The 18,741-nt window shown below is 35.2% G+C and overlaps 1 protein-coding gene across 8 annotated transcripts in view; it reads right to left on the bottom strand.

Moving 5' to 3' along the window:
* The window catches only part of DLG1 (discs large MAGUK scaffold protein 1), a 249,074-nt gene extending 230,657 nt beyond the window's left edge, over positions 1–18,417 (bottom strand). For 7 of the 8 annotated variants that reach the window (XM_063094507.1, XM_063094525.1, XM_063094541.1 and 4 more), the window contains exons 1-4: positions 18,062–18,417; positions 17,578–17,627; positions 16,793–16,924; positions 881–1,047 (exon numbers count right to left, since the gene is read on the bottom strand). In XM_063094507.1, coding sequence (XP_062950577.1) covers positions 881–1,047; positions 16,793–16,924; positions 17,578–17,596 — 318 coding nt within the window. In that variant the 5' untranslated portion in view covers positions 17,597–17,627; positions 18,062–18,417. Of the gene's footprint in view, positions 1–880; positions 1,048–16,792; positions 16,925–17,577; positions 17,628–17,926; positions 18,002–18,061 lie in introns of those variants that run through there. The other variant, XM_063094516.1, reaches the window with a different exon arrangement.
* Positions 18,418–18,741: the final 324 nt, after the last annotated feature.

The raw sequence follows: 18,741 nt of genomic DNA, 5'->3' as shown, positions 1-18,741 counted from the left end.
TCCATAAATATATACAATTATCTTGGGTCAATTAAGAAAAATAAAAAGAGGGAAAAAGAGAGAGAAGTAGAGAGTATAGTGGCTGCCAGTAGCAGGGCAAGGGAGGGCCGTGGGTGACGAGAAAAGGTTGGTAGACCAGTACAAAGTTATAAAGTTACAGCTAGATGGGAAGAACAAGTTCTGTTGCCCTAGGGTGATAATAGCTAATGATATGGTATTATATATGTCAAGATAGCCATAAAAGAGGATCTTGAATGTTATAACCATAAAGAAATGATAAATGTTTAGGTGAGAGATATGCTAACTATTCTGATTAGGTAATTATACAATATATGCAAAGCATTGAAACAACAAATATCCCATAAACAATTACAATGAAAAAAATTTTATTTTTAATTTAAAAAAGAAAGAGAGAAACCAATGTTGACCTTAAGGTTTATCGATCAGTCTCTTAGTGAATTTTAATGCAATCCTTCAAGCCAATAAACAAAGAATGCTTGAGATAAATGAATAACTACGTGGCTCAGAACCACAAAACTATATTCTATTTCTCGGAAAGAATACCAGAATAAAACTATCTTTTCAAAGTACAATTTTCACTTTAATTATCACATAGATGGAGCCTCATTGAAGTCTCTCATGCAAAGTATTTTTTAATAGTGTAAAACAAGCATTTCAGACCTCATACCATTCACAACAATTTAAGATGGAAGCAACAGATTCTGAGCTTTTCTTTTCAAAACTATTTTTAGCCCCATTTTCTTTATTTCATTATAAATTGTAAATTCCATAAAACATCATTTTAATGAAATGAAAAAACTTAGTAGCCCAAATAAATTGATCACTAAAAAACAGCTTTGGAAAAAATTTTTAATCTTACCTCTACAATAGGGCTAAGGCTGCTTGGCAGTGTTTCTGAAGTCACAGTAGTGCTTGGAAGGCTGGAAATTTCCCAAGTATTCACAGGCCGAATTGGTTCAGACTGCTTTGAACGATCTATACATTTTGGATTATCCAGTAAGGTCACTTCATAAAATTCTTGAATATCTAGAGGTGAGGGGGAAAAAAAAGAAAAATTCAATAATATTTACATTTTCTAATTAAACTATGCAATGCTAAAGCAATATAATTCAAAATCAAAATTTTTACTCAGGATTAGAAAATAAGTCCAATATTATAATGTACTTAAACATGAATATTTTCTCATTTCACTATGTCACAATCATATCAGAACCTGCAGAGCACAATGTAAATGTCATAGACTTTTATATGTCAAAGTCAGTGCTGGGTTAAAATCCCAATTCCATCACCAGTTAGCTAGATGTATAAGCAAGTTACTTAAACTCTGGTAACTTGCCTCTTATCATTGTAAATTACAGCAAGGATTGAGTATAACATATATAAGGTGTCTAGCACAATAGCATATAATAGGCTCCTAATAGATGGCAGCTAATATCATCATTGTGAATTCTACAGATATAAGTCATTACTGATATTTTATATCTTTACCACCAATATCAAAGCTGATAATGTACACCCCTTGAGTGATTTTAACTGCCCTTGTAACCAAAGTAAAAAAAAATTAAAATCAAAGACCTAGAAAAGCTTTTAGATATCCTCTAGTCTGAATATTTTAAAATAGGAAGTTATATATTTTAAATTATTTTAAAAACAATCATTTAAAGGCATGACAAAACCCTATAAGAAATTATAAATTTACTTATAATAGCACAAGACATTTTTTTTTTTAAATTTTATTTTGTCGATATACATTGTAGCTGATTAATGCTCCCCATCACCAAAACCTCCCTCCCTTCTCCCTCCCCCCCTCCCCCCCAACAATGTCCTTTCTGTTTGTTTGTTGTATCAACTTCAAATAATTGTGGTTGTTATATCTTCTTCCCCCTCCCGTTTGTGTGTGTGTGTGTGTGTATGTGTGTGTGTGAATTTATATATTAATTTTTAGCTCCCTCCAATAAGTGAGAACATGTGGTATTTCTCTTTCTGTGCCTGACTTGTTTCACTTAATATAATTCTCTCAAGGTCCATCCATGTTGTTGCAAATGGCAGTATTTCATTCGTTTTTATAGCTGAGTAGTATTCCATTGTGTAGATGTACCACATTTTCCGTATCCACTCATCTGATGATGGGCATTTGGGCTGGTTCCAACTCTTGGCTATTGTAAAGAGTGCTGCGATGAACATTGGGGAACAGGTATACCTTCGACTTGATGATTTCCATTCCTCTGGGTATATTCCCAACAGTGGGATGGCTGGGTTGTATGGTAGATCTATTTGCAATTGTTTAAGGAACCTCCATACCATTTTCCATAGAGGCTGCACCATTTTGCAGTCCCACCAACAATGTATGAGAGTTCCTTTTTCTCCGCAGCCTCGCCAGCATTTATCGTTCATAGTCTTTTGGATTTTAGCCATCCTAACTGGGGTTAGATGGTATCTCAATGTGGTTTTGATTTGCATTTCCCGGATGCTGAGTGATGTTGAGCATCTTTTCATATGTCTGTTGGCCATTTGGATATCTTCCTTAGAGAAATGCCTACTTAGCTCTTTTGCCCATTTTTTAATTGGGTTGCTTGTTTTCTTCTTGTAAAGTTGTTTGAGTTCCTTATATATTCTGGATATTAATCCTTTGTCAGATGTATATTTTGCAAATATTTTCTCCCACTCTGTTGGTTGTCTTTTAACTCTTTTAATTGTTTCTTTTGCTGTGCAGAAGCTTTTTAGTTTGATATAATCCCATTTGTTTATTTTTCCTTTGGTTGCCCGTGCTTTTGGGGTCGTATTCATGAAGTCTGTGCCCAGTCCTATTTCCTGAAGTGTTTCCCCTATGTTTTCTTTAAGAAGTTTTATTGTCTCAGGGTGTATATTTAAATCCTTAATCCATTTTGAGTTGATTTTAGTATACGGTGAGAGGTATGGATCTAGTTTCATTCTCCTGCATATCGATATCCAGTTATCCCAGCACCACTTGCTGAAGAGGCAATCCCTTCCCCAGTGAATAGGCTTGGTGCCTTTGTCAAAGATCAGATGGCAGTAAGTGTGTGGGTTGATTTCTGGATTCTCTATTCTATTCCATTGGTCAGTGTGTCTGTTTTTATGCCAGTACCATACTGTTTTGGTTATTTTTGTAGTATAGCTTAAAGTCAGGTAGTGTTATGCCTCCAGCTTTATTTTTTTTGCTGAGCATTGCTTTGGCTATTCGTGGTCTTTTATTGTTCCATAAAAATGTCTGAATAGTTTTTTCCATTTCTGAGAAAAATGTCTTTGGAATTTTGATGGGGATTGCATTGAATTTGTATATCACTTTGGGTAGTATGGACATTTTCACTATGTTGATTCTTCCAATCCAAGAGCATGGAATATCTTTCCATCTTCTTGTATCCTCTCTAATTTCTCTCAGCAGTGGTTTGTAGTTCTCATTATAGAGATTTTTCACCTCCTTGGTTAACTCAATTCCTAAGTATTTTATTTTTTTGGTGGCTATTGTAAATGGGCAGGCTTTCTTGATTTCTCCTTCTGCATGTTCACTATTGGAGAAAAGAAATGCTACTGATTTTTGTGTGTTGATTTTGTATCCTGCTACTGTGCTGAAATCGTTTATCAATTCCAACAGTTTTTTTGTAGAGGTTTTAGGCTGTTCGATATATAGGATCATGTCATCTGCAAACAGGGACAGTTTGACTTCATCTTTTCCAATCTGGATGCCCTTTATTTCCTTCTCTTCTCTGATTGCTCTGGCTAATACTTCCAACACTATGTTGAATAGGAGTGGTGAGAGTGGGCATCCTTGTCTAGTGCCTGTTCTTAAAGGAAAAGCTTTCAGCTTTTCCCCATTCAGGATGATATTGGCAGTGGGTTTGTCATATATGGCTTTAATTATGTTGAGATACTTTCCCTCTATACCTAACTTATAGAGGGTCTTTGTCATGAATGAGTAGCACAAGACAATTTAAAAGGCCAAATTACTTCGCTATCAGCTGGAATTATATGAACTTAGCATATTAACACTGGTTATTCACGCTGCTCAGAAGCTCCGAGTGGCAGTTATATGTTTAGATTCACCACTTTATTCCCTTACTAGTATAATTTTAAATTGATTTTTTTAAAGGGAGGGGGAATTATTATATTTAACAGTAAAGTTGGGCATTATCCTGTGTAGAATTATGTCCAATAATTATAAATAACATTTAGACAGAATAAAACAAGGAGTAAAAGACTTCTTGTTTCTCACTATTTTGAAAGCATTAGTATCTCCTTTAAAAAACAAACCTCACAAGACAGTAGAGTCAAAGTAACTCACTTCTCAGTTTTAATAACCAGTGGAATTGCAGAACTTTCCAAGTAAAGAGCTAATAAAAACTAATGTTTGCACAGTGAGGATAGTATCCACCTACCTTACAGGGTGTTAAGAATATTACCAGAGAAAACTGTATGTGAAAGCATTTTATAAACCTTGAATCACTATATAAAACTGTTCACATAACCATCATGAAAGAAATAAAAAACTCAAAATCAGAACATCACCTACAAAGTGTTCTTGCCAAAAACTGTTTATCCCCAACCTAAATCAAGTGTTTAGAACCACCAACTTCTAGTTCACAGGAAATACAGAACACAGTTAAATGACACCAAAAGCAAGCCATGAAACAAATCCAGAAGGGAACATCCTGCAAGACATTTGGCCTAGTCTCTTTAAAAAGTCAATGTCGTAAAAGGGAAAACAAACTACCTGGAAATAAGGACTGTTCTGTATAAAATATATGGCAACTAACTGCAATGTTTGAAACTTGAGGGTGGTGGGGGCGGGGGGTGGGAGGGACGTAGGGCTATAAAAGATATTGTGAGGGGCCGGCCGTGGAACGCTCGGGAGAGTGCAGCGCTAGGGAGCGCAGCGGCACTCCCGCCGCGGGTTCGGATCCTATATAGGAATGGCCAGTGCGCTCACTGGCTGAGCGCGGTGCGGGCGACACCAAGCCAAGGGTTGCGATCCCCTTACTGGTAACAAAAAGACAAAAAAAAAAAAAAAGATATTGTGAGAACAATTAAGAAAATCTGAATATGGACTACCTTTCAGAAAACATTAGGGAATATTTATAACTTTTCTGTAGAAGATATATATATGTGTAAATGTGGGGGCGGGGTATGTGTATATATTTATGTACTAGGACATGTTTTCATAAATGTAGGAGATACATATTTATAGATCTATTATCTCCTACCAAAAAAAAAAAAAAAAAAAAGCCCAGAGTTTCTATTAGAATATGATGCTCCCAAGAGCATGAGTGCTGAATAATTGGTTAGTTATCAATATCTCGAGGTAAGTAACCCATAATGCCGTATCATCCTTCAATAACATCTCTAATGAAAATCTAGACCAGTGCTATCCAAAAAACTTTCTGCAATGACAAAAATGTTCTATAGCTGATCTAATATGTTAACCACTAGCTACAAACGGGCTTACTGAGCACTTGAAATGTGACTGGTGTAAGTGAGGAACTGAATTTATAATTATATCTAGGCTTAATTAAAGTCACCTGTGGCTAGTGGCTACTACATAGGTCAGAGATTTAAACTAATATAATTCAAATAGAGTAATATTTTACTTAACTAGTATGATCAAGGAATAAAGTGTTCCTAATGTGAATGTTTCAAAAGTTCCCTTGCATCTTGCTACTGGCCACTGAAATGCCTGACTCTAGGTCCTAAATTCATCTATCTATCAAACAGCCCTTTCTAATTTGCTATATCTAAGTTCCCATGGACTAGAGAACAAAATCTACATCTTAATTTAACTATATCAGGATTAAGACAAAATAAGCTGAGTAGAACAACCATTAGGATAGCTATTATTTTAAAAAAACAGAAAATAATAAGTGTTGACAAGGATGTGGAGAAATGGGAATACTTGTGCACTGCTGATAGGAATGCAAAATGATGCAGCTGCTGTTGAAAATAGTACAGTGGTTCCTCAACATATTAAAAAACAGAACTATCATTTGATCCATCAATTCCACTTCTGGGTATATTTACTAAAAAAAAAAAAAAAAAAAAAAAAAAAACAAACCCCAAAACAAAAAGCTAAAAACTAAAAGCAGGAACTCAAATGGATTACTTGTACACCAATGGTCACAGTAGCATTATTCATAATAGCCATAACATGAAAACACCCCAAATGTCCACCAACAGATGAATGGATAAACAAATGTAGGATAAACACAATGGAATATTATTTAGCCTTAAAAAGGAATGAAATTCTGATACATTCTACAGCGAGGATGATGAACCTTGAAAGACATGCTAAGTGAAATAAGCCAGACACAAAAGGACAAATATTGCATGATTCCAATTAGAAGAGGTACCTAGAACACTCCAATTCATAGAGACAGAAAGTAGACCAGTGATCACCAAGGGCTGGGATATGGAAGAAATGGGGAATTATTGTTAACTGGGTACAGAGTTTCAATTTGGGATGATGAAAAAGTTCCAGAGATGGATAAATGGTGATGGTTGCACAACAATGTGAATGTACTTAATGTCACTGAACTGTACACTTAAAAAGAGTTAAAATGGTAAATTTCATTTTATGTATATATTACCACAATAAAAAAAAATAAGCTGCGTGAGAATCTAGGGGAGTTCTTAAATGAGTAAAGTGCACAGGATTTAATATGCGGATTTCATAACAGCTATTTAGAGATCTTTGTTTCTTAATGAGGCCAGGGTAATTGATACTGCCAGATAATTCCCAACTTAAAAAGAGATTAAACAACACCCACCTGGCTAACTAAAATCACATGTAAAAGTACTGAAATATTCTGGTAATACTGCAGTGTGGTGAAGTTTTTGATATGAGAGTTTGTCACAATTATTATCACTTTCCTCAAAAAAAAGAAAAAAGTTATCTTTAATCTTGACCCATATTCCACTCTGACATTCTAAATATGCCATACTTTATACATTTTATTTCATTTGTCCACCACATTTCTTCTTCTTTAGGGTACCCCATGACTATAGCAATAAGCAACCTAGTAGCACTTCTTCAGAAACTATTTCCCCATTACAATTCCTTCAGTTGTATCAGCTAAAATTTTTCAAAGGAGCATCTAATCAAAAAGGGCACCCTCAGGAAAAAAGGCACACACATATTGAAATTTTCTTATGACTCCAAAGTACCTATATTTTACATTTTCTATGTTATTAGCAGACCTTGGACTTTACAGTTAATCTGTATTTTATACGTCAGAAGAAAATTATATGCTGATCATAACTATAAATATTTAGCAAAAAAAAAAGTTAGATTATCATTCTGACAAGATAAGTATTTCTACAAAATGGCATTCTAGTACTCAAAATAATACTTCTTTGTTTCTAATCTTTCTAAATTGGGGCATATAACAGTGAGTTGTTATAAGGTACCTAGCCTAAAGTAAAAGAGAAGTTATTACAAAAATGGAAGTCAAATGGAAGACAAAATCAAACATGGTTAATCCTGGTATAGTACCAATCTCTCATATTCCCTGAAAATTTAACATGCCAAAGTCTGAAAATCCAAGTTATTCTCAAAAGAACAACATTGTGGAAATAAGAATTAATGAGTTTACCCTGAACCCTTAAGGTATTCAACCAATGAATACTAATGAAGTCAATAAGTTTTGGAAGAGGAATAAAAGAATTAAAAGGTGAGATATGATACAACAATAATGTCTTTGGGAGACAGAGAAAACTGGAAAAAAATATATATGAACACCTAAGGTTTTCCAATTAAAAAACCTAAAAAGGTAGGTTTTTATAAAAGTTTGATGGCTATAGTTAAAGTCATACAGAAGCTTAAACATATATTTAAGTTTCTATTAATAAATATGTGTAAAAAATTTGAAAATTAAACATCTATGTGATAGACAATGAAAATTTTTTCTCAATTTTGGTTTATATAAGTCATTTCATATGTGTTTAAAAACTATGTATGGATTTCAAATTTATATGCACCAAAATAAATTCATGCTGACTTGTTACAACACGTCTGAACAGGATTTAGTTTTAGGCACTAAGGAGGATAAGACATCCATCTGAAAAGAGCCCCAAAGTCTTCAAATATAAGTAAAATTTTCTTTTAAATAAAAAGTTTTCATTACCTTTGTTATTATCTTGCTGAATTCAAAGTTTCCAAACACTGGGAGACAGGGGAAGTACAGAATTCCAGAATACCCTCAAAGGGGGATGAGAGATGGGAGGAAGGAAATCTTCAAATAAGCAAAGAAATTTTCTAGCTTTTGGTGAAAATTTATCCCATTCTATACAGAGAAACTCACAAACCACAAAATATTTTTCAAACTAAACAAATAAGGAAATACTAACTAAGGATCAGAGTAGAAAGTCAAAACACAGACCCAAGAATATATAATAATATAGGTGACATTTCTAACCTATGAGAAAATCTTTGATATGGAAAAAAAGTAAGAGAATGAAAAGACAAGCCACAGACAGGGAGAAAATATCTGCAAAACACATAGCTGATAAAGGACTGGTATCCAAAGTATACAAAGAACTCTTAAGACTCAATAAAAAAAAAAATCTAATAAAAAATGGGCAAAAGATACAAACAGACACCGCACCAAAGAAGATGCAAAGATGGCAAATAAGCATATAAAAAGATGCTCCACATCAAACATCATTAGGGAATTCCAAATTAAAACAAGATACTATTACATACCTATTAAAATGGCTAAAATCCAAAGCACCAATACCACCAAATGCTGACAGAAATGTAAAATGGTACAGCCACTGTGAAAGAGTTTTGGCAGTTTCTTAAAAACTAAACATACTCATACCATATGATCCAGCAATTGTGCTCCTTGGTATTTGCCCAAATGAGCTGAAAACTTACGTCCTCACAAAAACCTGCACACAAACTTTTATAGAAGCTTTATTCATAATGGACAAAATTTGGAAGTAACCGAGATATCCTTTAATAGGTGAGCAGGTTCAGCAATAAAAAGATATGAGCTACCAAGCCATAAAAAGGCAAGGAAGAATCTTAAATGCACATTGCTAAATGAAAGAAGTCAATCTGAAAAAGCTACATACATATGATTCCTCCTACATGACATTCTGGAAAAGGCAAATCTATGGAGACAATAAAAAGATCAGTAGTTTCCAGGAGTTTGGGGGGGTAAGCGGAGGGGTAGAAAGGAGGAAGGGATGAATAGGTAGAACACAGAGGATTCTTAGGGCAATGAAATTATTCTACATTGTAGATACAAGGGGTCTTCAAAAAGTTCACGGAAAGATTCATATATCTTTTAATTCCATTTTGCTATTAACTTTTTCAAGTATCCTCCTACATGTGTCAAAATAAATGTGTATGTTGAATCTGTCAATGTACAACACAAAGAGTAAATCCTAATGTAAACTATTAATAACAATGTACTAATACTGGCTTATCAATTGTAGCAAATGTACCACACTAATGCAAGATGTTCACAACAGGGGAAGAACGTGGGGGGTGAGGATATGGGAACTGTACTTTTCACTAAACTTTTCCTAAACCTAAAACTGCTAAAAAAAAAAAAAAAAAAAAAAAAAAATTAGTATTAATTTTAAACAACATATAAGGGAACATAATAAACAGCAAATTTATATTAAAAAATTAAGTGATCTCATACTTTATACCAAAACAATTTCCAAATCTATTAAAAATTAAAATGTTTAAAAAAAAAAAAGAGAATTTGAATGTAGGTGATTGTTTTTATAATCTAGGGGATAAATTATAATAATCTTGGTGATTATAATACTGGGGATAAGCTTTCCAAGCATGATACCAAGGGCAGAAAGCACAAAGAAAAATATGATAAATCTAACTATATATAAATGTTTTTTAAAAGGTCCAAGTTTAAAAACAAATGACAAGGGAAATTAATGAGTGCACGCAGCAAACAAAAAACGAGAAGGGAGAAGATTGTTCCCTAAGGTAGTCTTAGTTTTCATGTTCCTCTCATAATGTGAGCTCCTTGCTGTATCTCACTGTGCCAAGTGTAATTCTACAGTTATGTTTTTAGTAAAAGAGGACACACAGACACAAGCCAACTACATTGGTGCTCAACTGATGAAACAGTGACTCTTTTCCACCAGAGGAAAAAATAACTGTGCTGTAGTTAGTGAGACAGTGTTAAATTACTGAAGAATTTTCAAGGATAATCTTAACCAGGTATGATTTTTACCCTTATATGATTTTAAATATTAATTCTCATGTAGGAAACAATTCTACTATGTGTTGTGTAGAAAGTTTGTTTGGCAAAATGAAAGTGTGTATATACACTGAATAACATTCCAGAAGGATATTCACCCCATGGATGAAGAAGGAGGTTATCTGTGGTGTGAGAATTTTCTTGCTTATGATATTTTATATAAAGTATAGTTATCTGATCTTAAATGTTTTATATGCAACATGAATTATTTTTATAAATTCCAGTTTGGAGGGCTATAGAAAAGGCAATTAAAAAGCTGAAGAACACTGAAATATAACCCTGCCATTTCAAAGGGAAAAAATTATATCAGTTCATTGACTAAAAGCAAACACAATATTTCTATACACTAAAATATACTATATTAGTCAAATATGCTCAGGCACAGATGCTCTGCTTTCTTCTAAACCAATGTACATTTAAAAAGACATTTTGATCCCTCAAGAGAAAAGAATATCCTACAAAATTAAAAAATACACAGTACACACCATTTGTGTTTCACACACTAAAAACAAGAAAGATAACAAGCCAGTGTGCAAACATAAATTATTTCAACATATTAGATACTATTTGACTAATAGCAATATGGTATTCACATGCATATTCCTTAAAACAAGATGTGTACCAAAAAGAACCAGAGCTTTTCAGAGAAATAACTGATCCCAGGGCTGGGGCAGGATAGGTACAAGCTAAAACTGGAATACCTTGTTATGCCAAAAATTAAGAAAATGCTCAAAAAAATGATGAGAGCACGTCATAGGGCACAAGAGCAAGTTTGAGAGGGCCCCCACTGGCTAAATCTGAGACAATCTCTCACCAAAATCATTATGGATGGTAATAAATGACAAACCATTAAAAGAAAACAGAAATTTGCAAGTTCATAATAGATAAATTCACAGACACATAGAGAAAGAGGACTCTTGATCACAGTAAAATGCCAAGTGTTACTGGAAAATGTAGAGGAGTGTTGCTGTTAGAAAACTGTCATTTTTTGAAAAACCATAGTAAAAACTGGTTCAGGAAAGAATCATCAATGGCTGCTAAGTCTAGGCGGAAATTGTGCTAAAGAGCAGGATATGTATACAGTGTTAAAGTGTCTCTCCCATGTAATGATTATAAGACCCAAGGGGAAAAATAGTGACTATAGAGAAATCAGACAATATCTAACTGGGTGGTCAAAATTAACATCATCAATAAGGACAGATGATACTGCATACCCCTGGGTATGTAGACGTCTAAACCAGGAATACATAACATGAATCTAATCACAAAAAACATCAGACAAACCCCAAATGAGAAAAGTTATATAAAAAAATACGAGTGAAGGGGAACTGTATTCTTCAAAAATGGCAATGTCATAAAAGGCAAAGAAAGGCTGTAGAAATGTGTCCAGATTAAAGGAGAGTAAGGAAGCATGACAACTAAATGTAATATCTGGCCCTAGTCTGAATCCCGTACTGAGGAAAAATTTGACCCTATATAGATGAAATGGCTTAGAACAATATTTACAGATGCTTTTACTGCCCTGTGATTCCAAGGTTCTAAAAGAGAATTCAGTCAGATTCAACACAATCAAAATACTGATTCAAAGGAGTAGTAAGCAAAACTATTGACAAATAAGTAACTCAATCTACTCAAATCAAAACCACCAAGTGAAAGGTTAAAATTCTCCTTCAATTCCATAGTCCTAACCAACAGTCTAACCCATATTTTATGTTTTCCCTGCTCAAACCTAGCCTGTAAATTTACACACACACACACACACACACACACAAACACACAAAGTAAGCAACAGACTAAAAGGTAACATCAGTGGGACCAAAAATAAGTAAAAAAAAGAAAAACCTAAGAAAAATTGACATTTTGCCACTATAGATGGAAGTTCTCAAACTTTGATTACTAAGTAAATACACTTTTCAAAATGTGTAAATTTCATCATTTTAAACATCATTTCATCATTATAAACATTCTCCTTCAAAGTGTAAAGTGACAATTGTCTTAAAAAAAAAAAAAAAAGACTACTGACCCTGACCCTACAGGTCAACATGTCTTAAACATGCTTGTTATTAGTGTTTTATCACATTAAAATATTCCACTGTGAAAAAAATGATAAAGAACATCTTAATAGTTGAAGGTGAGAAAAGGCTCTGGATTCAGATTAGCTGAGTTCAATTTCTGGCTCCACAATTTAGTATCTGAGGGTCTATGGGCAAGATTGGTCATTTCTCAGTGCTCCAGTTTTCTAAATCTATAAAACGGTGACTCAAAGGACAATGACTAAATGAGATACTTGTATTAGCACAAAGGAAGTGCTAAGTGTTAGCCATTATTACTTTTTACATACACTTAAAAAGAAGTCATACTCTCACACCCACTAGGATGGCATTAACAAAAAAAAAAAAAAAAAGGAAAAGAAAGAAAATAATGGAAACTGAAAGCTGAAAATGGAAGCTGAAAAAATGGAAACCTGTGCACTATTGATGGGATTGTAAAATGGTGTAACCAATAAGGAAAACAGCATAGCGGTTCTTCAAAAATTTAAATCCCACCATCCCATTTCCGGGAAAATATCCAAAAGAACTGAAAACAGGGTCTCAAAATATTTGTGTACTCATGTTTATAGCAGTACTATTCACAATAGCCAAGTAGAGGAAGCAACCCAAATGTCTGCCAATGGATGAATAGACAAAAAAAAAAAAAAAAAAAAAAGATGTGGCGCATATATACGATGGAAGGAAATCCTGTCAAACGCTACAACATGGATGAACCTTGAGGACTTTATGCTAAGTGAAATAAGCCAGTCACAAAAAGACAAATACTGTATGATTCCTTATATGAGGTATCTAATATAGCCAAACTCATAGAAACAGAAAGCAGAATGGTGCTTACCAGAAGCCGGGGGTGGGGCAAAGGCAAGTAGTTGTTTAATGGGATGGAGCTTCAGTTTTGTAAGACGAAAATGTTCTGAAGATCTGTTTCACAACAGTATGAATTTACTTAACATTCCTGAATTTTACATTTAAAAATGTCTAAGATGGTAAAGAAGTCATGCTTTTAAAACCTATTATCTACAAATAAGGACACGGTAATGACCTTTACCATCTTTATAAAGACTAGAAACAAAGACTATAGAAACAAATGAACTAAGAACTAAAAAACTAAATGAACAGCGTTATCACATTATCCATCTTCATTCTGAAATATGTGCAGATCTAAAATAAAACATCGTATTAAAATAAGCTTACTATCTATTTCAGACAAAATATATAAATCACATGACTCAATTTACTCAAGTCTTTAAAGCCAGTCTCATCCCGAGCCCACATTTTTTTCCTGTGCATAAGGAAAGCAGATGAGTTCTCTGATCCCATAAGAAATACCTGCAAGGGTCTAGACTGGTATGAAATCTCTAAGGACTACCAGGGTCACCTAGGATCCCAGATACCTTAGAATTAGGAATGATCTAAAACCACCATGGACCTGAACACCTGGGCTCTGACTGTAATCAAACAACATCCGGTCTACTTCACAAAAATTTCAAATATGTGCTAAAAATGTGAATACAGGATGCAATATATTAAGTTTTCAAATGGCTCTCACCTAAATCAGGGAGTGAAACTAGATGTACTTTATGTCCCATTTATACAACAATAATCACCAGATATGTTTTGGAAATAAATTTTAAACAAATACTCAGCTAATAGACTTTTTTTAGATATAACTTTAAATATTCAACTTTAAAGAAACAACTTATCAGCTGAAACAAAACTTAATAAAAGCTTTTCTGCTTGCAAAAATTTTAAATCTTCAAGCCATCCTTCAAAAATACTACCAAACATCAGAGCTAGAATGATTTCTATATATTATTGTAAATATTATCAATTATAAAATGCACAATTATTTCATGTGTCACTAAGAATGGAAAAACACTGCTGATTAAAAATGACATACACCAGTTATAAAATACATCCCAAATTCAGATATTAAGATATTTAAAGATTGGTATCTTAAAAGAGATGTAATGCACTACATACATGCTTGTGCCTCTGAAAAACTCAAAGGCACCAGAAATCTACTCTGTATAATATTTCAAGTACAGGGGTTGGGGGCGTGGGAGGAATCGATATTTCTATAACACCAAAACCCTAGTCAACACAAACTACCAGTTCAAAGAACCAATAAATAAATAATCAATGCATATTCCAAGTCTGAAGACACTCTGCATCCCAAATAAATAATTATATAATTCCCTATAGCCTAAGCAAACTAAGGAAGTCAAGAACCTAAGCACCAAATGACTTTCAAACAGAAGTAATCAAGACACATGTCTCCTTTAATCCAAAGGTCCACAAGTACCAGCTCAGAAGACAGAGTGCCACTACTGAATGAAAAAAGTTAATCCAGAATTTTTCAGTACACACTAGGGATAAAATGGACTGCTTTAGCTTAGGGCAATTTACAAGCTTAAAGTGCATTTTGACACTTTCAAAAACAATGGTAGAGATGCAAAGCAAGAAGAAAATGTTATCATCCTAAAAATTTTCAGACTGAGAAAAGTAATAAAAGTTAATAAATTAACCCAATTTCAGCAAACACAAGAATGCATTTATTAATTCAGTAGTGTCAATTAATTCAATTATAATAAAGAAACACTCAAAAACCTCTACTAAATTTACCTATTTAAAAACTCCTAAAATCTATCACTTTTCTTACACTAAAATCCGATACCGCATCCTATAAAACATTAAAATATAAGTAAATCTAAATATCAAAGTAAATACACAACCTATGAAATTATATGGACAGATAAGATTCACAAATATAAACTTAATAATTAGAAAATTATCAAAATTCAATTATGCATAAGAACAGATAAACACATTCAAAACAGGCAAGGCAGAATATGTCAAAAATGCCTCCAAAAATAGAAAATCCACCCCCAATCTAGGAATAAATATAAGTGTAGATTCTGTTTAGTTACTCCACTAACCATTTAATTTCCTTAAGTTACACCTTCACACACAGAATTGCAGTATATGTTTAAGTATTAATACAAATAAGGACATACAAGTCAGTCTATTTTCCTAAACAGCGACTCTACTAAATAAAACATTCATAGGTTTAATGTTGATCTAGAAAACGAAATAATTAAAAAACGATCTTTCCCTTCCTTTTTTGCTATTTTTAGAGGAATCCAATTTAATCATCCACTTGAATCTTAAAGCCACAGAGCTTAAAAATTCAAATGTAAAAATGTCCATGAATGTAAACAAAAGGGGCAAAATGTTGACAATTTCTGAAGACAGGTTACAGGTATATGGTAGTTCATTATACATGCTCTCTAAAAGTCTATAAAAATGTTAAATTTTACAAAATATTTCAGGTGTATCAAATGGTCTTAAAAATATTTAAGGTCAAGAGTTCGGATCCCCATACTGGCCAGCTGCCAAAAAAAAAAAAAAAAAATCTTTAATTCTAAAACAAATTTAGCAGAGAACATCAATTTATCAATAAGTTATTTGACACGGTACTCTGACTTAAAGACAGTCCTCAAATCACACCAACAATTACTTTATCAATAGACAGACGTAAGGCCATATGAGCTTGGAAGTTACTGAGAAAATAAATGTAATGTCTTATTTTAAAATGTTATATAGTCAAAGATTAATTAAAAATTTTCATTCTTAGAACTGAAAGGGACAAATTTTCTAATTCAGTGGTTTGCAAACTTTTCAAGGTACCTGGAGAATAGGGCCAGAGATAGATCACCTTGTTTTATAGAAAGAGGATTGTGTACAAAAGATTTTGTTTAAAAAAAGCTACTTTAGGAAAAAAACCCCACTGTTCCAATCTTCACACACATTCTGTAGCTAATACAGTGAGCGGCCCAGAAAAGGTTAAATGACTTGTATAACATTATTCAATTAATGGCAGTATTGGGAATTGAATTCAGGACTCTTCCAGTTCTCCTTTCAAACAATGCACCACCTCAAATTTAAGTTACAGTTAAGAATAAAACTGTTTCAATTGTCTTGTCCATAAAATAAGGTTATCAGACAAGATCATCTCTAAGATAATTTTCCAGATCTAAAATTGTGACTCCATGAATGCCAAGTTTAAACAGAGGGAATGAATGTCCTTAAACATAGCAGAACCCTTCAAACATTTTGCAGGATTTCAGAGAAATACAAGTCATAGGTAAAACAAACAGTAATTCAGTCATTACCTTTTGGGTCCTGAAACATTTTTGCAACTTCTCCATCTTTTAACAGTTAATGCCAAGATATGAAACACTGTTTTCAAAGACCACTAAAATAATCGTACTGAAAGTTTTTTTGGTTTTAAGATATTTTTGGAAAGGATATTGGGCTAACTATGAAAAACATACAACTCACTGAAGGTGTTCCAGTTCCTGAATGTCTCATAGAGAAATTAAGTACATCATTCTCTTAAGTTTAAAATAATTGAATTCAGAGGAACATTAGGCTTAGCTGACATATAATAGTCACAAATAAAGTTTTAATTCCCACCTATTAGAGCCTGAAACAGATTGCTCTGAAATATGTTAATAACCCGTTCTATGGAACTTCTGAGCTGTCTGTCTTCAGTTTGGCTTAATTTCGAACGATATTCTTCTAAAAGGTGCAACGCTCTCTGGGTATCTGAGAAAAAAAGAAGAGCCTGATTAAAATACTAGTGCAAATGATTCTGCAAGATATCTAAACAGTTCCCCATATCCTGCAGGTCAATCGATGTAACTACGTTCATGTACACATACTCCCTAGAAAGATCAAAAAATATTTTATACATATTATATCACAGTAGAAAAAGGAAGAAGGTGAGCAATTTGTAATAAATGTGCACCAGTAGTCGGTCACAGTTAAAGATCATCTGGTCAAAGTATTAGCAAAACAGTTTCAGATTACCTGATATGCAAAAGCTGATTATCCACAATTTGTCACCATAAACCAAATTTTAAGAGTTTCAAAATACTAGTTCTTATCCCACAATTGCTCACAAAACAGTGTTTAGTAAAAACGATAAAGTGAAATACTAAAACACTAATTCAGAGTTTTTAAAAAGATGTTTCAGGGAGAAAATTAGTTTCCTCTCTAGTCACTAGACAGATATCAAGAAATAGTTTAACATTTAGGTATTTCCATCTTCTGAAATGATATGAGGATTGGATTCCCTAAGCAAAAAAGCTAGGTCCGTGCTGTCTCATCAAATTTACACAAACATTTTTAAAAGTTATCACAAAACTGACATACGGAAAGCAAGTGACATCCACAAGAGAGCTCTGAAATACATTCACCTTGTTTCCGGACCGGCATTTTTCTCTAGAATCGGGAAGACGGCACACACCTTTAAAAACAAAACAGAAAGAAAAAAGAATTAATGAAAAGAATAGAACTGTGGTTAAACTAGCATTTCCCCCTAAATCTCGAATGGAAAAACTTCCAGCCCTATTTAAAAAGCCGACCTTCCAAAGTTTTCCCAGCAGTGTCAGTCAACGAAAGCTTTTTCCTAGGGGTGGATACCCCCGCAAATTAACAGCAGACAGACTTCTGCTTCCAAATTCTCCTTGAAAGCTTCCCTCTCCCCAAAGAGCACTAAATGCCTAGAGAGACCTCTCCCCCAGCATAACTATCCTTACTCCACACCTGCTAGCGGGGGCGGGTGGGTGAAGAGGCGCTCCGACCCTTGGCCCCTGACCCAACAGCAGCCGTAGAGTGCCCTGAGAAGTGACCAGCTGGGCTGGTCACCCCGCCCTGCTCGGGCCCCCTCCTCTCGCTTGCCTTTCTCCTTGCTGACTTCCTCCGGGCTACTGCAGCGGGGGCCGGACACAGCAACGGCCGCTCTCTGCGACGCCCTCGCGCCCCACATGCACACCTCCGCGGGCCCCACACCTGCGGCGCCGCCACAAAGTTCCTGCGAGTGGCGTGCGCTCGGAGCCGGGGTGCGCTCCGACCCGACTCGGAGCAGCTCCCCCGCCCTGCACCGATCCACGTACCCCCGCCCCGCCCGGCGCTCGAGGAGCTGAGCTGAGCGGGTGAGGGGACGGAGGAGGAGCTCCCCTCGGCAGCCGCACCCCCGCTGCCTCTTCCTCGTCCTCGGCCGCCGCCTCCTCACTCACCGCGGCCCGCTAGCCCGCTCGCCCTCTCGCCCCCGAGCCGCCCCACCCCCGGAACCTCGCCTCCTTCCGCGCCCCCAACCGCTCTCCCCCCAAACTTTCCGCCAAGATGGCGGCCCCGGAGCTGGACTGCCGCGCCCCCACGTGACCGCTTTCCCGGCGCTCTCAGCCAATGGTAAGTGAGGAGGCGGCTCGTGCCCAGCCCCGGGCTCTCAGAGCTGCTACCTTGGGGTTGGAAGTGGGAGGAGACCTTGGAGGGGGCTGGGGAGCGGGAAGGGCGACCCAGAGATCATCCCAAGTGAACCTCCTCTCTTAAAAGGGCGGCCACCGAAGTGGCTCTGAGGA

Source organism: Cynocephalus volans, chromosome 1 (genome assembly GCF_027409185.1).
Source record: "Cynocephalus volans isolate mCynVol1 chromosome 1, mCynVol1.pri, whole genome shotgun sequence".
Taxonomy (NCBI): domain Eukaryota; kingdom Metazoa; phylum Chordata; class Mammalia; order Dermoptera; family Cynocephalidae; genus Cynocephalus; species Cynocephalus volans.
Note: the sequence above shows the minus strand (reverse complement) of the source record. Positions and strands in the feature narration are given on the sequence as shown.